Source organism: Aptenodytes forsteri, unplaced genomic scaffold, assembly GCF_000699145.1.
Source record: "Aptenodytes forsteri isolate BGI_AS27 unplaced genomic scaffold, ASM69914v1 Scaffold183, whole genome shotgun sequence".
Lineage (NCBI taxonomy): Eukaryota > Metazoa > Chordata > Aves > Sphenisciformes > Spheniscidae > Aptenodytes > Aptenodytes forsteri.
Window position 1 is genome coordinate 3552369 of NW_008795918.1, and position 19233 is coordinate 3571601.

Sequence of the window (19233 nt, forward strand, 5' to 3'; positions counted from 1 at the left end):
AAAAAGAAATTATTGTTAGTCATTGACTTAAACACTGTGGTTATATATCTTCTTTAAACTGGAAAATACTATTGATCACTATTTGTATGATTAGCAGTGAATGCTTGCTGAAGTGACCCATCTGTTTCTTCACTGGGCCTTTGAGGGTTTTTGTGTGCATGCCGTACTCAGTGTAACACAGTAGACTGAATGTATTTCAAGGTATTTCTCTCTTACCTGTTTTAACATGGACAATTAAATTGAATGTATTGAACTTAATTTGTCCTGAAATAATTCAATATTATTTGCCAATAAAATTCTCTCCCAATCACTGTGATCCTCTAATGAAACTGAATGGAACCGCAGTGTAAGAAAAAGAAGTCCATTTATTTGCCTTTAAAAAGAAAAAAAACCTTAATTCTTTCAATTTGTGAGAGACATGTTACACGATAAATGTCTTAGCAGCAGACAAGCCTTTTATGGGGAGGCAAAAATCAATAAATGAAGAAATGTTGCTATGCATTTTATTTCCTTTCACAGGTGGTTGACGCGAGGCTCGTGTCTGTATTTGATGCCAGAGAACTGGAACTGGTTATAGCTGGAACAGCAGAAATTGACTTGAGTGATTGGAGAAATAATACAGAGTATAGAGGAGGTAATCTTAATTTTGAATTGTTCACTGACAGTGTTGGGGGGCCTGGAATTACCCAGTTTCTGAGACACTAAAGAACCATCCCATGAGATAGATCTTTAGTATCTTCTGAACTTCTGTGGTTAAGTTTCGTTAGGAGAAGGTAATTTGTCCATTTGAGTTTGCTTCATTGCTTCCCCATGCAGCTCTTCCCTTGCTGTTTTTGGCTGGATAGCATACAGAGCAGTCTTCTCCACCGAAAGTACTGTGTTCACCTGCACACTAGTAGAGTACCACCCAGACACTGGAGACAAACGGAAATGGTCACCGTTCTTAGTAGGATCTGCCTCTTTTCCACTCTCAGAGACGACAGGAAATTAGAAGTAATCCCAGTGACTGCAGGCTGGCAGTTGAGATAATTTGAAAACAATGGAAGATTTGGGAACTACTTTGAGAGATCCTTGCGGCATCATTTGTAGCTTTAGATACATAAAAAGCACAGCATTGGAATATTTCAAGAACTGGCATTCCTGTTAGTGATTGATTAATGGAAGAAATGCTTGCAAAAGAGATTTCACTCCTTTTTGTCATAGTAAAGCGATTCTCTGCCTTTAAGATTTTTAAGCATTTTAGGAGTATTCTTCTCTCACCTCCTGTCCTTTGCTGCAATTGGATAAAGAAATATGGCATTATTGTGACGAGGGCCAAACTAGGAAAAACTTATTAACTGTTCTCTCAACCACTTTTGTAGCACTTAAAGGTATAAAGGCTCTTCTTGTTTTAACAGGTTATCATGACAATCACATTGTCATTCGGTGGTTCTGGGCTGCTGTGGAAAGGTTCAACAATGAACAACGACTAAGACTTTTACAGGTAAGAAATCAGCTGATCTGTGTAGAAATAGTGCATCGTTAAAATTAGATGCCAAACTAGTCCCATCCAGGTTTATGACATCCAAAACTGATGGTGATGCTGACTAGTGCAAATAACCTGGCAATCCTCAGAGACTAACTGTAATAGTTTTAAGTGACTGAAGCTCACAGCTATTTTTATAGATTTCTAAGTTAAAAATACATTTAAGATAAAGTATCTGATGCCAATAATGCTTTACTATTGTTTGATTAAAAGTACATTAAGACTATTAAAGCTAGAAAAGGAAAACTGTGTAATTGGTTATATCATTAGGTAGAAATTTTAATAATATTTGTACAGCTTAGGAAGGAGAAAGCTTAGATGGAAGTTAAAGTGCCTCAAATTAGAAAGTAATGATGAAAACCCGAAAATCAGTCCAATTCCATTTTCACTAAGTCAGCCTGCAGAATCCAGTCATCCTGCTGATGAAGGATGAAAACCTCTCAACAGAGGAATATTTATACATGTGGGTTTACTATTGAGTTAATTTTTTTAAAATTCAGATTATGTCTATCATAGCTGTAAAAAAACAGACAAACCCCCACCTCAAACCATACCATGTTCTTGATCTGTTATGAAATCCACTGTTTTTAACAATTCAGAATTTGCATCTGATCATTGAGTTACCTTGTATGAGTATCGATCAAGGATTTTCTCTTTTTTATATGTTTAAGTACTTAAAAAAAGGTCTGTAAAAAGCAGTGCAGGACATCTCATTTGATGGAGAGGCAGAGATGTCTGCTTATATGTTCCTGTCACATCTGTTAGGGAAAAGTTTTTATCATATCCAGAGCATTAAAAATTAAGTAGCCTCTGATCTGTCAAAAACCATGTTTGACATGACAGGTTCTAACTAAATCTGCTCAATAGACAGCATTTCAGCAAATGGCAGTGGGATTCTACCTAACCTTCAGAATTTAGTCCTTTCCTTATAGTATTTAATAATGGTTTATAAAGATATTGAAATCCACATGGCCGAAAAGAATATTTGTCAGCTTAGGAAGGAGAAAGCTTAGATGGAAGTTAAAGTGCCTCAAATTAGAAAGTAATGATGAAAACCCGAAAATCAGTCCAATTCCATTTTCACTAAGTCAGCCTGCAGAATCCAGTCATCCTGCTGATGAAGGATGAAAACCTCTCAACAGAGGAATATTTATACATGTGGGTTTACTATTGAGTTAATTTTTTTAAAATTCAGATTATGTCTATCATAGCTGTAAAAAAACAGACAAACCCCCACCTCAAACCATACCATGTTCTTGATCTGTTATGAAATCCACTGTTTTTAACAATTCAGAATTTGCATCTGATCATTGAGTTACCTTGTATGAGTATCGATCAAGGATTTTCTCTTTTTTATATGTTTAAGTACTTAAAAAAAGGTGTGTAAAAAGCAGTGCAGGACATCTCATTTGATGGAGAGGCAGAGATGTCTGCTTATATGTTCCTGTCACATCTGTTAGGGAAAAGTTTTTATCATATCCAGAGCATTAAAAATTAAGTAGCCTCTGATCTGTCAAAAACCATGTTTGACATGACAGGTTCTAACTAAATCTGCTCAATAGACAGCATTTCAGCAAATGGCAGTGGGATTCTACCTAACCTTCAGAATTTAGTCCTTTCCTTATAGTATTTAATAATGGTTTATAAAGATATTGAAATCCACATGGCCGAAAAGGCTTAACACGAAGCCATTATCATATATGATTACTTTTCTATTAGTTCCTCTTAACACAGAATAAAAACAGTAGGGAAAAACTCACTTAGGCCTAAGTTTAAGTAACTTGATATTAGTAGTGTTTTATTCTCCAGTATTTATGTAGCATAATTACTCTTTCAAAGAGAAACCTTTGAAAGAAATTAATCTGGCAAGTTGTCTTTTCTAGAGCCCTATCAGGAAATGGTCTCTTTTCCCTTAGCCTCCTTTTAAAGGAGCATTTATTACTTGCGCCTCACAAGTTTCTGTACTTTGCAAATGCTTTTACATAAGCATTTGGACTTCAGTGGGTATGCTGATATAAATAAATTTCTAACCCGCATCATCTGTGTTTCCAATATCCGTGATGTTTTGTTTGCGCTGGCAGTTTGTTACAGGCACGTCCAGCATACCTTATGAAGGATTTGCCTCTCTACGGGGCAGCAATGGTCCGAGAAGATTTTGTGTAGAGAAGTGGGGGAAGATCACTGCTCTTCCAAGGTACAACTGTGTGTGTATTAATGCTAGAGATACTTTAGAATTATCAGTTACTGGGATTATAGATAAGCTGTTTGAGAAACATAAACAAGTTTTAACTGAATATGCAAATATACTATGCCTTACATGAAAATTTACTTCCCCATTGTTCCAGTGTCTGATGCATCCATTTTTCTTTGAATGCAATTTTTTTTTCTCGTAAGATGGACAAGGCAGTGTAACTGTGGCTGACATCCGTATTGTAATGCTTTTTTCATGGAAACTTATATTAGAATGATAACTACTTCTGAATTTGATTTTGTTATATTTTGATTACATGTGCAGTATTTACTTCCTGAACATGCAGTTCATCACTTAGAAGCAAAGGTTAATATGAATTAAAATTAAATAGCACTTGTGACTCTGAGTGAAAGCTAATACCAGACTTTTTGGATTAGACGCACACAGCCTTTACAGTATAGTTTAGTCATGTAATTTTTATGCTTTGTCTGATGTCAAGAGTGTTAACAAATATGGAGGAGGCAAGTTACGAACTGCAAAAGAGGTGTATTTTGAGGAGGGGTTTGAGGTACCTCTCATTTGACTTAAGAGGCAGCACAGGGACAAGAGAAGGTGAAGATTTCAAACAGTACAAGTAGGGTCAACTGAAATATGTGAAAAGGGTAAAGGAAGAGCATGAGAGTCCAAGATATGAAAGCAGGAGTTGAGTTGTACAAGGCAGGATCTAGCCTTTTCTATATTGTGATCGGGCTGATACGTTTCTAGGAGATTTCCTTTCATCCAGTTCTATAATTCTGTAGCCTCTAGAATGGGTTAACAGTGGTTAGAAATACAGATTAGTGTGCGGAGTGTGGGTGGACTAACTCCACTTAATCAGATCTCAGGTTTAGTATGCTGCTTATAGCCTGTGGTAGTAGTCTTCGGCTAGGGTCATCATGGAGGAAATTCAACCCTAATTCTAGCCCATTCCTCTTAAACAAGATTCCTCAGGAATAAGTTGCATTCAAAGTCTCTTTTTAGACACAGGGCGGCTGTCAGACACACAGAGAGTTTCTTTGACCAACAACACTTAGCTTTTTCCTCCAGCATAAAGTCAGATGCAGAGATGTCTCTTGGGTCGGCTCCTGCCTGCAGGCTGCCATTTGAACCGCCCTGAGAAAGTCAAAGACGCAGAAGTGGCACTGTAAAATCCACAGACACCGCAGGTGATCTTTAAACAAAGCCATCTTCCCAGTTTACAGTACAAACAAGAGCCAGGCAACTGAGGATTAAAGATAAGCAAATCCTGGAAATTGCTATTTCAGATCAAATACTCTAATATCTTTTGGGGGCCTAGTAATACCTTGTTGCCCGGTAAGTCCACTTTACAGTTTGATTATGATTGACCTACGGACTAGCTTTGATTCTGTTTAAAAAGCAAAAGCTTTGATTTTTTTTAAATTATTTCCAACTTCAAAATGTAAGATTTCTTTGTGAGTTCAAGTTAAAAGAGATTGTGGGAGTTTTTCCATACAGTCTCTAATACTGGAATTCCTGGTGCTAACAAGCACAGCTTGCAGTGTGGAAAAGGTCAGGACATGCCTGAACAGGATGCTCAGAATTTCCTCTGAAAATGTTACATAGAGCCCTGGTTGTAATAAACTGCAGAATAAAACTTCTTCATCTAGTGCAATATGGAGAAACATGCTGAGAATCTTAGCTACCATAAGGTGTTCAGCAAGTGTAGGGGAAATGCCAACTCTTCACATTTAGGAGAATGTATCATGCCCTTGAAGTTTCATTTATGATTCCCTTGCTTAGGAAACATTTGATTTTTGTCTCTGTGGATAGTTTTTAACATACAAGTGTGAGAATTAAAATAAACTAACATGCTTGTTTTGTTAAAATAAACAACTGCATATGACAAACACCTACAGTTGTCATGAGCTGGCAATTCCTGGCATTCATACGTGGAACCTTGATCTCATAAAAAAATAAATGATCTTCCATGTTTATGCTTAAATAGGCTAAGCCCTAAGCAGAGAGGAGTATTTGCATTTTTACATATCTAGTTCCTGCATGCAGTGTAGCTTCAGCCTGTGTCTCACCAGCTTCAAAGACTTACTGTGCAAACACCAAGTAGTACTGGCTTGAAGGTAAGACATCGTTAACAACGACCCCGAGTAGCAAACTTTCAAGAGATTTCCAAACAAGACCTACATGTGTAAACACATTGCTGCATCTGCTGAGAATGCTGCCCTAGGACTCTGTGACTCTTACTGATTCCCAGATAACTAAAGCATTTGTGTTAAGGCACCGTCACTCACTCATAGCAGTGTTATACTTTGCAAATTGCCCTTTTGATTTCAGTGGGAGTGCTTGTGAAATTTGATAATACTTGGTGTGAGGGTGGCAAAAGCTAGGACTCAACAAGTCAGTGGATTTTATGTTTCTTCCTCTGTTTCTAAAAAAAATATTGCACTGCTGAAAACACACAGAAATACCCATTCCTATCTCTTCTTCCTGATTTTGAGACACAGAAGGCAACTAATATACTTAGGGATGAGATTGTGGTCTAAGCAGCTGTGAATATAAACATAAAAGTATTTACTAGATGTCTACCTAGTTCCCACTGTTCTGACTGCTGTGTAATCAGTTCTGCTGAATCAAAATAGTGAGATTTCTGTGAGGCGCATGTTAGGTTGCCTAGCTTGTATCACTGTCTTTTACATTAGTAAGTCATTAGCACGTAAAGGGCCCTGAAAAGATCATCATTACTTTAACTATTGCTATCCCCGATGCCACTTCTACTTCCTTCTTTCGCACTGTGTTGTAGATTACACTAAATCGGTGGAGGGACTGTTACTCTTTCAATTCACTTACATGCTGAGAAATTGGTTCCAGGCTCATTGCTGTACGTTATATATATGTGCATGTGATGATTCACATGCAAACAGTATTTATGTCTGACTGCTGGATTTTAACCCTAAGTCACTCTATTTTACTACTGTAATCAAATTGAAGGGGAGATTAATTGGGAATCTAGACTTCAGGAACCAAGATGGTTTTTCATGTTGTCATAAAATGTGAGTCCAGGAAGATGAACAGTTAGTACCCACGTGGTTTGAAATGTTGGAATGGGAAAATACTGTCCAGAGGAAAAAAAAAAACCCAAAACCTTTCTTCTCGAAGACTTACGAAGTTGCTTGCTAGGGTGAGAAAGTCATGCATTCCCTCAGAAGACAAAGATCTTAAGTTTTTGTCTTTTTTAATGACTTGGTTTTCCAAAGTAGGTGACTGCATTTTCAAAATTGCCCTCAAAATTAAGATAGAACTCAGTGCTCTTAATAAATGTAAACAACATGCTGGTGTACTATTAAACCAGTTTGTAATGAATCCCTTGCTAATTATATACTATGTCTTTTATAATTTGTGGTTTTACGGCCCACACAGCATGATCCATAGTTCTAATGAGCGGCTGTCAGCCCCCTGCAGCAGAAGCATGTGGTTAGACTGCTAATTGCCTAAGACACACTCCACACTGAACTCAAGGGATCACTGAGTTCCAGTTGCCCATTTGCTGCTGGGTCTAAATCTGTCTTTCTTCAAAAGGGAAATGTCTTTTTTTTTCTTTCTTCTTTTTAAAAAAAAAAAAAAAGTGCGGGGAATGCAATAATAATTTAATCTATATCACAGATATTACTTTGTAAGGTTTTTGGAAAGGCAAACGAGGAGTACAAAGCAAGCTTTCCTCCAGGAGCCTTAGAGGGCTGGAAGGGTGGAGCAATTTAACCAGGCCCCTGGAATACAGGGTGGGGAAATGCCCTCTTTGCTATACCGCATGTACTAGCAATATGCTTCTAAGCGTACTGTATTTGGGGAGGGTGCAAAATTCAATGCTTTTTTAAGTGACTGCATATTTGATGTTTGGACTGTGTTTATAATAATAGTGTGACCTTCTGTACTGTGTATACATTTCTTCAGCCTGATATTTTTATGACACTATAAGGCTTGTAACTGAGTGTTTCACCTTCAGTAAGGGCTTGTAATGGACTCATGTTTTTAACAAACAAGATTAACCCACTTCGCTTCATGTTCCATCCCCATAGTCGGGAGCTGAGAGCCACTTAAAACGGCAATTAATAAATTTGCTCCCATGGAAGGCAGCACTTTCTGGCTCAGAGAAAGCTCAGTACAGGTCTGTGGTAGACACTCAGATTTCTGGGAGTGATTAGGTTAAATGAGTTGCATTTGCTGCGAGCAGGGAGCTTTTTCAGTCCTTCCATTGACATTATACACTTACACCTAATATGGGTCATACTGATGAAGGGCAGGTCACTGCTGGAAAAGTTTGTTTCTCAGCTGGATTGTATTTAAATAACTTGGTGATGTGTTTTATTACAAAAGAATAAAGTCTTTGTAAACAGAGACCTGCCAAAATACAAAAAGGTTTTAATCCTCTAAAATCAGTCTAAAGTGAGGCTTTAGTACAAAGCTTCGGAGCAGAAAAGATGTCTCTTCCAGCTTTTCTTCATGTCACTTCTTCCTCAAGAACCCATCACATTAATCGTTATGCTATTCACTAGAGCAGGCTCATGCACAATAGTGTTTTAGAAAGTATTATCCTTAGCCTGCTCTGAGGTCAGGCAATGATATCCGTTATTCTGCTAAGAGGAGAAACTTCTATTATCTCCCTTTTCATTCCCTGAAAGAGGTTTTGAGAGACAGTTCCAAGTGTGTCAAAAAACTGAAGTAGATGGACTTTGGAAACTGAGAAATAAACCACCTGGTTGTCCTCTTAAGAAAGCAGGATGGTATGCTAGAGGTACATGCATAGTTTTCTGTAATTACAAAAAGTATTATTCTAAAGGTTGTTGGCTTGCAGGGCCAGATATGTACATAGTGTAAATCAGCACAAGCAGTAACTTCCCAAGAACATGATCCATATGCCAAGGAAATGTAGAAGGAAGAGCATCTAATTTGTCTGTCCTTTATTACTGTGGGATTGTTTCCTGTATATCTTGAGTATTTTTTAATATGTCATCAAATCTAATATCTTATGCATATTCAATGTACTGAAATATCTTGTTTATGATTACAAATACAGTATTCAAGTATCATCAGTACAGGAAAAATACTACTTCTCAGAAGATACATTTAAAGCCAAGGTTTCAGAACAGGCTATTTGAATTGTACCATGTTATATTATTCTTTTCTCATGCACATTTAATGGATAAAATTTATCCCACGCCTTTTGGGCTGTCAGTGTGTTTCTAAAGACCTTCATAAATGCTTCTGACTGGCTTATTTTAATTAGAAAAAAGTAGATTAAACCTCACTACCTGTTCAATTGGCAAACATCATTTGACAGAACAAAGTCTTCTGAAAGAATACTATCTGCCCATCTCTACGCAAGCACATACCAGTCTGTGTGTTCTTTCGAACTTTTAAAATAATGTACTTCTTCATCCCCTCTTTTTTTTCCCCCTCAGGGCTCACACTTGTTTCAATCGTCTGGACCTTCCCCCGTATCCATCATTCTCTATGTTATATGAAAAACTGTTGACAGCAGTTGAAGAGACAAGTACTTTTGGACTTGAGTGATACACAAACCACAGTGCCCAGCTCATTGGACTTTTGTGGATCTGTCTTCTCAAGGAGTGAATGAACGTTTGTATTGGATTTCCTAGAGGAAAATTGTTTCACGATGCAATTCAAGTAATGAGGTTCCATGAAAGAGCTTATGAAGCAATTAAAAAGCATTGTGGTAGTGGCAGAATTCTCTACAGTGAAACTAGAGTGTGCCTGATGTGCAGGGAAAACCAAGTCTTGCAATCCATGGTTTTTCAGGACGGCCAAACTTCTTAAGTTTCTGTTCTGAGGAAACAAGAAACGTGATCCCATGTTGTGATCAACCTGGCTACTGCAAAACTGACATGCACCCGAAAACTGGATTTCGTCAAAGTTGTTGAATAGAAAATTCAAGTCAAAATGTGAAATCATTCAGCCCTTTACCTACCCAGTAAATTATCAAAACATCATACAATAGATTATTTTTTTTTTTTTAAATTCACGAAGGTACATTACTTTATGCCATATGTTATAATAGCATATCCAGTACTTTCTTTACCTAAGATTATGAGTGCCTGCATGGTGTGCACCATAGAGCTCAAGTTTCTGGGGCAGAAGTGAATTGGAAGGAAAGTCAGCAACAAAGGATCTAACAACAAAGGCTTGCATTAAGGAGTTTTGTGGAAATGTGTTTGCCAGTGGTGTGTATGACAAAAGATGAGCTGTTAGAAGGAACTTAATAAGACTGATTTTATGCTTTATACTGCATGGAAACTATTTTAAGAAGAAACTAGCAATTTATCACAGCATATCAGGAAAAAAACCCTAACACAGTGACTTCCGTTTATTTTTATAGGTTCATTATATTATGTTTCTTAGAGTATGAACAGGAAACAAGCAAACTAAAATGAAATTTCTGTTTTTGTCACTTTCCATGCTTGAACAGACATTCTGCTAGTGTTTATTCTTTAAGCACTCTCAAGGGAAAAAAATGCCTTTTATTTTTATAAGAGTAAAAAAACTCCCAAAAATACTTTGCACTTATTGTACCAAAGTTGAAGGGACATTGTGATCTGACTGACAGCAAACTACATCACTATAAAGTATCTGTAAAAATGCTTAGGAACCAGGCTTTCTTCACGGTGCCATGTCTATAGATATCAGGACTGTGCACATAAGTAATAATTTTATAATACTATACGTGATACTGTAATATGCATTTATTTTAAATGCATCCGAGTCATTTTTCATGCATTGGATAACTTAATGCAGTGGAGTTTAATACTGGTATTTCATATACTCCCCACAACCTTTTATTTGTACAGCACCATAAAACACTAGCTCATTTGGAAACCCATGAGTAACCTACTTTAAGGTGAGCCACTGGTCATAATGCCACTGTCCCGTATCAGTGAACACCTACAAGATGTAAACTGTTCATAGTGTCTAAGCTTGCATTTTCACTGATAAATAGTTTTCTTATCAAATGTTATTTGAAAGAGGTTTTTATGGCATATTAAGTACTGCATGGACACCAATTTCTTTATGCTTAATTTTGCTGAAATACACGAGGCTTGCTCGCATCTATTTTTGGTACTTTCCTCCAGATGGTCTTGTGGAACACTTGGGCAGCTGTGTGCCATTTCTTGTACAGCTGCTGTCACGCAGTGCATCCACCACACTTTAAAATTCCAGGAAGTTGCACTTGGATACTGGATGACAAGAACGTGAATCCAGCTTTGCACGAGCCCTCTTGATAGCGCCGAAGCACAGCAAGCCCTGTTCTGTGGGAAAAGTAGCTTTTGAAGTAACATTCTCACTTCGGAGTCTCTTGAAAAGGCATCCCAGGGAGGTATCCTGCTTCTTCTTGTGGGATTTTTTTTCCAACGGAGGTGAATGTCTGTGGAGATGTTGTCAGCAAAGACTGCCACTCCACCCTCCAAGTTGGAAGGCAAGTGCAGCCGTGGTCATGGCAGCAAAGACTGAGAAAACCCTTCAGGCTTACTGAGAAAATGTTACCTGCGCAAAGGAAAACCCACTTGCAAAATCAGAGTGAAAGCATTTATTTCAGGAATAACTGAGCTTTCTGCATGACATCTGGGACTCGCTTAAGTAACATAGGTTTTCTTACACTACTTCTGGCTGGTATGAAGTAGCAAAGAAAAATCCAAACATGTCACCCTATTTTTACACGTATATTTATCAGTCTTTGCCAAGATTGCATGTCACAGATCCTAATGCACATCTTTTTTTCAGTACATGAATGAGCAGTAGGCAAACTGACTTTTGATCAGGTCACTCCAGCATGGCTCACGTTTCATATGATCCATTCACTGAGTAGCTAAAACTCTGGCACTCGAAGCAGAATGCAGCTTTTGATTGGTTGAAGGACTGCAGAATTCTGATTTTACAATACTGTGTTATCTGTGGTCTAAAAAGGAGATTTCCCAGGTGGAAACTGTATCTACAAGTTTTGAACCAGAAACTCTTTGGAATGAACAGTTTAAATATTTGGCACAAAGTAAGTTTATACTAGTCTGCCTTTTAAGTTATGCTTTTGTACAAATCAAAAACAATAAAGGCATCTTGTCATTTTTTTATTTAAATATATCTACTGCACACATTTGTTCTGTATTTATGCATATATAAATAATTGAAATCAGTCATGATGATCCGGTATTCTGTAACGATGTGACAGGGTAACCAGTGGGGCAGCTGTCAGTTAAAAAAAAACTTAAAAAATCCAGAATCCCTATAGCATTAAGACCAAGAGAGACTGAGGAGAAGCTGCTGCTTCCTGCTTTGCTGCCAGTATCACCTGGGGGACTCAAGGAAAACGCTATTTGACAGTGATGAGGAGTTAGCTACTGAGATATGGCTACCTATGGTGCCTCGAGCACTTGGCTGGCTGTTTGTGATGATATAAGCGATGGTGCTGCTCTGAAGAGATTAGCAGGGAGGGGAGTATAGGAAAGGAAGCCTGAGCTTTCTCAGATACCCTGGTCTCCTGGCTACTGCTTGGAATATTCTCCCTTTGGTGTGGGAAGCCATTCCCGTTAAACGTGTCCCAGGTGAAAGCTAACTTTCATGTCCTGCAGATGACTGCAACAGGCGACCATGGAGCTTTTGCTTATGACATGCTGTGGCAAGCGTGAGGGTCCAGATAGAGAAAGACTGAGAAGCCTTTCTGAAAGCTCTGTATCTCCTCAGACCTTTTCCAGACGGTGCTAAGGAGCTTTGCATTTAGGGAGGGAAAAAAAGCCAGCCAACCTGAAGCAGACAAAAGATTCCCTTCAGCTACAGTGTGATGACAGCTTGTACTAACTTAACCTGCAGCATCTCTATCAGACAGAGTCTGGCTGGGGAGGTGCCCACAAGAGTTACGGTGAGATGCCCATGTTCCCTGCTCTGCCGGGAAGCGGAGCCACACGTTGCTAGCCAAAAAGCAGCTAGCAGGTCCCCTGGCAGCACAGCGCGTGCCAGTGGCCTCTGTCCCCGGCACCCCAGGGCCAAGCCCACCTCTTCCCAGCTCCCAGCATCCCAGCCAAGCAGAGGTGTGCTTTGCTCACCTGGCACTGCCAGCAGTCAGTTTAACCATAACACTCCTAAATACCCCGGAAAAGCTTGCCATCAATGGAATTATGCAATGCGGCACCTACTGTAGCAAGCAGTTACCTGTTCAAAATCTGCAAACCAGCAGCAGTTAGGGTAGCAGTGTTTACACCCACAGCAGGCAGGAGACAGCCATCTGCTACCTCTGTCACACCGTCAGCAGCACCTTGCAGGGTAACACAGGAGAGCCTCCTTTCAATCCAAAATAAAATCCAATTTAACACACAATCCTGCTGAACAGAAGCAAACCCTTCCCCCCACCCCGCCTGCTGGTTTTCCTTAGTATTAATCAAATAATTGCCCTTTTTGCTTTTAAACATAATTTTCATTATCCTTGTAGTGAACCTACCATAAAAAGGTGTTAATATGGCTTAGAGAGTATCTAAGGTGAAACCCATCTGCGTACACAGGCCTGCTGGGCACCATGCAAACTCCACATTGAAGCGGTTAACCTCAGGTCATACAGTGTATGGTGAATATATGTAATCTTTGGGGAAACGGAAAATGTGGGCAGCAGCATGCTGGCAGGGCATCAGACAAAGTTTCTGGCATGAGTTAAACTGGCAGAGCACCAGACTGGTAGTTTGCTCAGTTTAAAATTATAGGAAAGAAAAGAGTTTTGTGGTTTCTTATGTATTTTTAATCCTTTTAAAAGTATAAAACCAAAAAAAGCTTCCTTCTGAAGCATTCGGAATGGTATCATCTGGTTGCTAAATGTAATCTCAGCAGTATTAATTGCAGAAGTTTACTGGATTACTGCAGTTGTAGCTGCAGAGGTTTATGGAGATACTTGCAAGCACACTGTCTCTGGTCTGAGGGAACTCCTATTCACAAAAGGGGAATTTGCAGCAGCTGTGTTTGAATAGTCTGTATAAGTTCATTTCCCATAGCTTGAAGCAAGTTAATTCTTTTCAGCAAATGAAAATTAGTTGTATTAAATTATACTAGTAGTTATGTTTTTCTTGCCATTGTTTTTACGTGGAGGGGTAATTTATTCCTGTTAGCACTAATGGGAATTGAGCAATAAGTTTGGTCTCCAGTTGTAAGATTACAGACTTAGCTTCAACATTAACCTTACAGTATTAATACTCAACCACTGCTGTTTCCCCTTCTTATCCTTTCCTCCCTGGGCAAGCAAACTGAACTCCAAGCAAAATTTCAGAATAATTACTCAAACCTGGCTTCTTAAACTGTTTGCATTTTGGCTCAGTTATGCAGTACGAAACAGAACTGCGGAAATGTTACGGGCTGACTAGCTCACCAATTGCAAGTAAAAAATCCTTTACAATTTTATTAGCGCAACCACAGTGGCTGCTGTTGGACTAGTCTAACTTTTTGCCTAAATATTTTACAATAAAAAAGAGTTTAGGGGGTTGAACTTGAAATTGCTTGTTTGCTGGAAAAATAAATATACATTGGGTAAATACTAGGGGAAAAGAAGAACTTTACTGTAAAGCCAGTAAGGCTAAAAACCTTTTTACAACCCATTTTTGTTAGCAGTATGCAAAATTATAAAGCTGACCATATAAACACACAGTTTTCACCATGTGTGTTGGTTTATGTTTTGCATCTCTTTCAAACAGACCACGAGCTTCATAGTGCTTCTGTTCAGTTTCAGACTGACTAGTTTCAGCACTAGACTACTACTATTTAGAATGTTCATTGCTATGAAAAGTTTTTTATTCAAACATTTCTAGTATTTTCTAAAATAATTTTACTGTAAAGAAAGGCATTGTTCAGGTTGAAACTTCATTTAGGGCTCTATTTCATAGGCTTTTGCTCAGAGCCATGTTATGCCATAGGTATTTTAAGGTAAACTCAAGATTAATTTGAGAGTTCTATTTAATATCAGTGACGCTATAATGATCTTCTGGTCGCACTTTAGAAAGGCTCCTCCTGACTGCAGGTAAAAGGATGACAGTCAAGGACTCCTTTGGAATGGTTATAATCCATTGTAGTATCTGTATGTATTCAAAATGCAATTAAAATATCTCCTGAGGACTATGTGAAATAATTACTACACTCATTGATTAGCCCCCTTCTAAATCAATAATTGGAATTTTGAACTTGTTTCCTTTATGTACCAAATGCAGTCAGATTGCATTGCAGAATAATAATAATAATAATTTAACTACAGATGTATTCTGACAGATCTCTTAAAGTTTTGGTGAATGCAAAAGGGAGCAGAGCTAGGCTTCTTTGAATCCTTCCTCCCTTTAAAAAACTTCTGAATAATGAAAATTGTTTTGTTTTTCAGTTGTTTCTTTTTGAGAGCTTTCAGAAATTTCTCACTCAGCCCCTACTAGAAAAAGCCTTGTCTACTTAGAGGGCTTTTGCTAAGCACTCAGGATGTGTATCGTCCCACTAATTTAGCACCGTTTTGTGCTGACATCAATGTAACCAGCTTTTAAATGTATAGACCTACAAAAGTTCACAGGACTCTGGTCTCCCTTATTCTGGGCTGCTTTCCAAAGGCCAGCCGTCCTCTCCCTTTTAATTGCACATAATCCTACAATCACCCAGAGACAATTGCTGACCACCTATGCTGACTGTAGCTATAGTATCAGAGTAAGATTGTGGGTTTGTTTATTTTTTCATCAAGAATTAAACTGCTCTCCCTTGCAACAAAAGCAGCTCCCTTCAGTCCAGAGGGTCGACAGGATCATAGTTACTCTGACATCTAGATTGTGAGCAGTTTAAGAAAAATAGTCATAAAAGTTTTTTGGAAAACAGTTGATTAGGTATCCAAGGGTAAAATGTTCTTTGATTTTGGTTTTGCAAAATTAATAACGAGGCAAGGGATTTTTCTTGCAATGTTTCCTATCACCAGAATTTCTCAGCCCCCATGGGCTGCTTCAGGCCGTTGGCTGGAAGGGTGAGTAGCTCTTGCGGTGAGGCAGGTGAGCGCTGACCCAGAAATCACGGCAGCAGTTGATTTATTACCTTAGTGAGGACTGTGCCTTCCACAGATGGTGGCTTTGTCATGGTTGAACTGGTTTCTTCCAAAAGCTCGTTCATATCTGCACTGCCTGTTAATTGCAATACAAGCAGCTCCTGACATACTCCATTGACTATTTGGCACCTCTCATTTTAAATGAGAATTACAATTTTTAGTTAGAAATACTCATCTAGCAGTATAAATCAGGACAATAAAAGAAGATTTTGCTGAGACATCATATTTGATTGCCCTGCTGACTGCAGTCAGACATGGGGGCTGAGTAATTTTAAAATAGATTACTGTATGAATAAGCAAGTAAATCTCAGAAGCTTCATAAATAATGCTAAGGAAGGAATGTAATTGTAGGTGCTGTAATGATAAGATATGGCAGTTCCACACAGCAGATAAAGCATACAAAATGCAACCATGGAATAGTGCTAGAGAGAAGACAAGACTGAAAGGGTGGAGACAGAAAAAGGACTACTCTTTGCAAATAGGGAGCAGGACAGTGAGCCGTGCTGGCCCCTGGGTATACAAAAGGGGATACTTTCTGCTTGAAAATTAGACTATGATAATATACCCAGGAAAATGTCTATTCATCCTGAAATACATTAGTGTTACTGCCACTGCAAGACATATTTTACCTAATGATTAAGTTTTGAAAATCTAAAGTACACAATCAAAAAACTTACTTCTGTGTTGTTTTTTCTTGTTTTATTGGTTTGGGTTTTGGTTTTTTTTTTATTTGGACTACTCTCAGGAAAATGAAGGCTTCTAAATAAAATAAGGGTGGTGTTTGGAAGTCCTCTTTACACTTATTATTTGTACAAATAATTATTGTGTTTATTACTAGCTGCATTTGGCAAGAGAAATAGTATCTGATAAGAAGTTAAATCACCACTACCAAAGGTCACGTTCATTTTAAATGTGATGGGCCAATGCCCTAACATTTAAATATGTGAAAATGTAGATATTTATTTTAGATGGTTGGGGTTTGTGTTATGGTTGCATAAGAACCATGCCTTTCCATAAAGAGTGTTTTGCCATTCTGGGATTGACAGGACATTTCTAAAGCTTATTTAAGGTAATAAAAATATTCTCGATGATCTAGTTAGCTTTGGCCAAGCTGATGCGAGTCTTGCTGCCATTCACGCTCTCTAATGACATTAGCAGAAAAAATACTGTGTAAGAGGGTAGGAAGATTTCAGCATCTGGTTCTCTACCTAAAAGCTGACCTGGTTCTTTACCTGAAAGCCAAGACTATTGGATAAGTTAGTATAAGAGTCAAAAGAATAATTCCTTGCAAGTTTTCTTCTTCAACATGGTAACTGAGGTGGTAAGAGTTTTATATAAACTTTAAGTCCTAAACTAGAAGATAACTAGTACTTTGGACCATAATGGTTCAATAGTTCCATACAGCAGGACATTTTTCAAGCTGATGAGTCTTGCTGCCATTCACGCTCGCTAATGACATTAGCAGAAAAAATACTGTGTAAGAGGGTAGGAAGATTTCAGCATCTGGTTCTCTACCTAAAAGCTGACCTGGTTCTTTACCTGAAAGCCAAGACTATTGGATAAGTTAGTATAAGAGTCAAAAGAATAATTCCTTGCAAGTTTTCTTCTTCAACATGGTAACTGAGGTGGTAAGAGTTTTATATAAACTTTAAGTCCTAAACTAGAAGATAACTAGTACTTTGGACCATAATGGTTCAATAGTTCCATACAGCAGGACATTTTTCTGCAATGAGTCTGCAACACTCAGGAGGCGGCTGTTTATTATCAGCATTGCAGGGAGGAAGAATTATAATACTACTAAGTACGTAAATCATCTTAGGAGGATGCTTTTTCTTTGTACTCTGTTTTTCCTTGGCGTGACATAGTCTTGAGGGCATCCATGAATCCTGATCAGCAGGGCTGCTTTTTGTGTAAGTGGCTGAACATTTGTACTTGTAAGGGCTAGTACAGTATGGAAGGGGAAAACTTTAGAGAAAGAAGGTACTGAGGGATGTGGTGTGGAATACTGGTACCCTCAAGTCAGTCAATATTCTTGCCCTTCCTAGGCTACAGTTTGGGTTATTCAGCATGTTTGAAAGCACATATAGTTTTACAAGTTTTTGTAGTGGGGATGCAGGCATCCAGAATCTAACAGATACATAAGTGCATCTCCCTCATTTTTGACAATTACTTGATATAATTTTATACCAAGTTCTTTGTTTTTAAAGAATTTCAGGCACCGAGAATACAGAGTGCGTATTTATTTCTAAGCTTTAAGTAGAACACGTGGTGTATTTTTTAATCCTTGACATACTTTTTAGTTAAGTGTTCACAAGACTGTATATCAAATACAATACCAAGTTTTTCTATCTTTCTACAAGCCAATTTAAGTTTCATCTCAATTTGGTATATGTCTTTCACAAAACACTAAATGGGGAATATGTGCTTCAAGCATTAAGATGGTGTATGTCCTTTTCTCCATTTACATTGCATTACATTTCACTTTTTTTCTTTGAGGCAGAGAGCGCAGATACAAAATGCGTTGAGTGTATTACAGGGGCACACAATGTGTTTTGTTGTGCCTGGCTTCAAGGAATGTACTATTAATGTTTGACTGCTCACAGATTTGCATAATTATCTACTCAGTTGAATACAGGACTGTTGTGTTATATTTCCTGTTATTCAAAAACATTTGGGGAAATGATTTTTCAGTGTATAATTTTATTTTCATACTGATCTCTATTTTGTTTAAGACCATGTTTCATCATTACATCACTTAATTAAAATAAATCTTCTTACAAAATCCACTTTGGAAATCAACTCTTTTATTGTGCCTCTGAATATATCGTAACATCATTTTTTAAATGAGCACCTCTTATCTCTAGATCATTCTATGTCCTTTGCAGCATTTTAAAACCTTTAGAGAAACCACAAGATACTCTTTCTTACATCACCTTTTCGAAGTGACTTCTGGTGGGCTATGGAGTCTCGTGTGTTACAAATCGTAATTTTGGAAGCAGAGAAAGTAAGGATTCTGCAGCCATATGCAACATAATGTGAACGAGAACTACATACGAAACAAAGACTATCACAAATTAAGCGAACAAAGCACCAGATACTACAGTCAACATGTTGGAGAGGCCCAGGCTTCATGAAAGAGTCTCTGCTTTTGAATGGAGCATCAGAACTGGCAGCGACAGTGGCTGTAACTCAGAAAAGCACTGTATTTTCACAGGGAAATATCTTCAGGGAAAAATATATTTTTCTGTCTTTAATAAAAGTCGGTGGCCCCCACAAAAGATTTCCTCCTACTTTTGTAACAGATTATACTAGTTCCAGTAAGAGATACTGGTCTTTATTCAGCACTTAGGCGAGGGTTCTGCCCACCAAGACACAGTCCAAGGAGACCTTTGCTCTAGAATG

The 19233-nt window shown here is 38.1% G+C and overlaps 1 protein-coding gene across 1 annotated transcript in view; it reads left to right on the forward strand.

Moving 5' to 3' along the window:
• HECW2 (HECT, C2 and WW domain containing E3 ubiquitin protein ligase 2) overlaps positions 1-11882 on the forward strand; it is a 166016-nt gene extending 154134 nt beyond the window's left edge. The window contains exons 26-29 of the mRNA XM_009284694.2: positions 520-634; positions 1398-1483; positions 3607-3719; positions 9188-11882. Of these exons, the coding sequence (XP_009282969.1) occupies positions 520-634; positions 1398-1483; positions 3607-3719; positions 9188-9299 (426 nt within the window). The 3' untranslated portion in view covers positions 9300-11882. The remainder of the gene's footprint in view (positions 1-519; positions 635-1397; positions 1484-3606; positions 3720-9187) is intronic.
• Positions 11883-19233: the final 7351 nt, after the last annotated feature.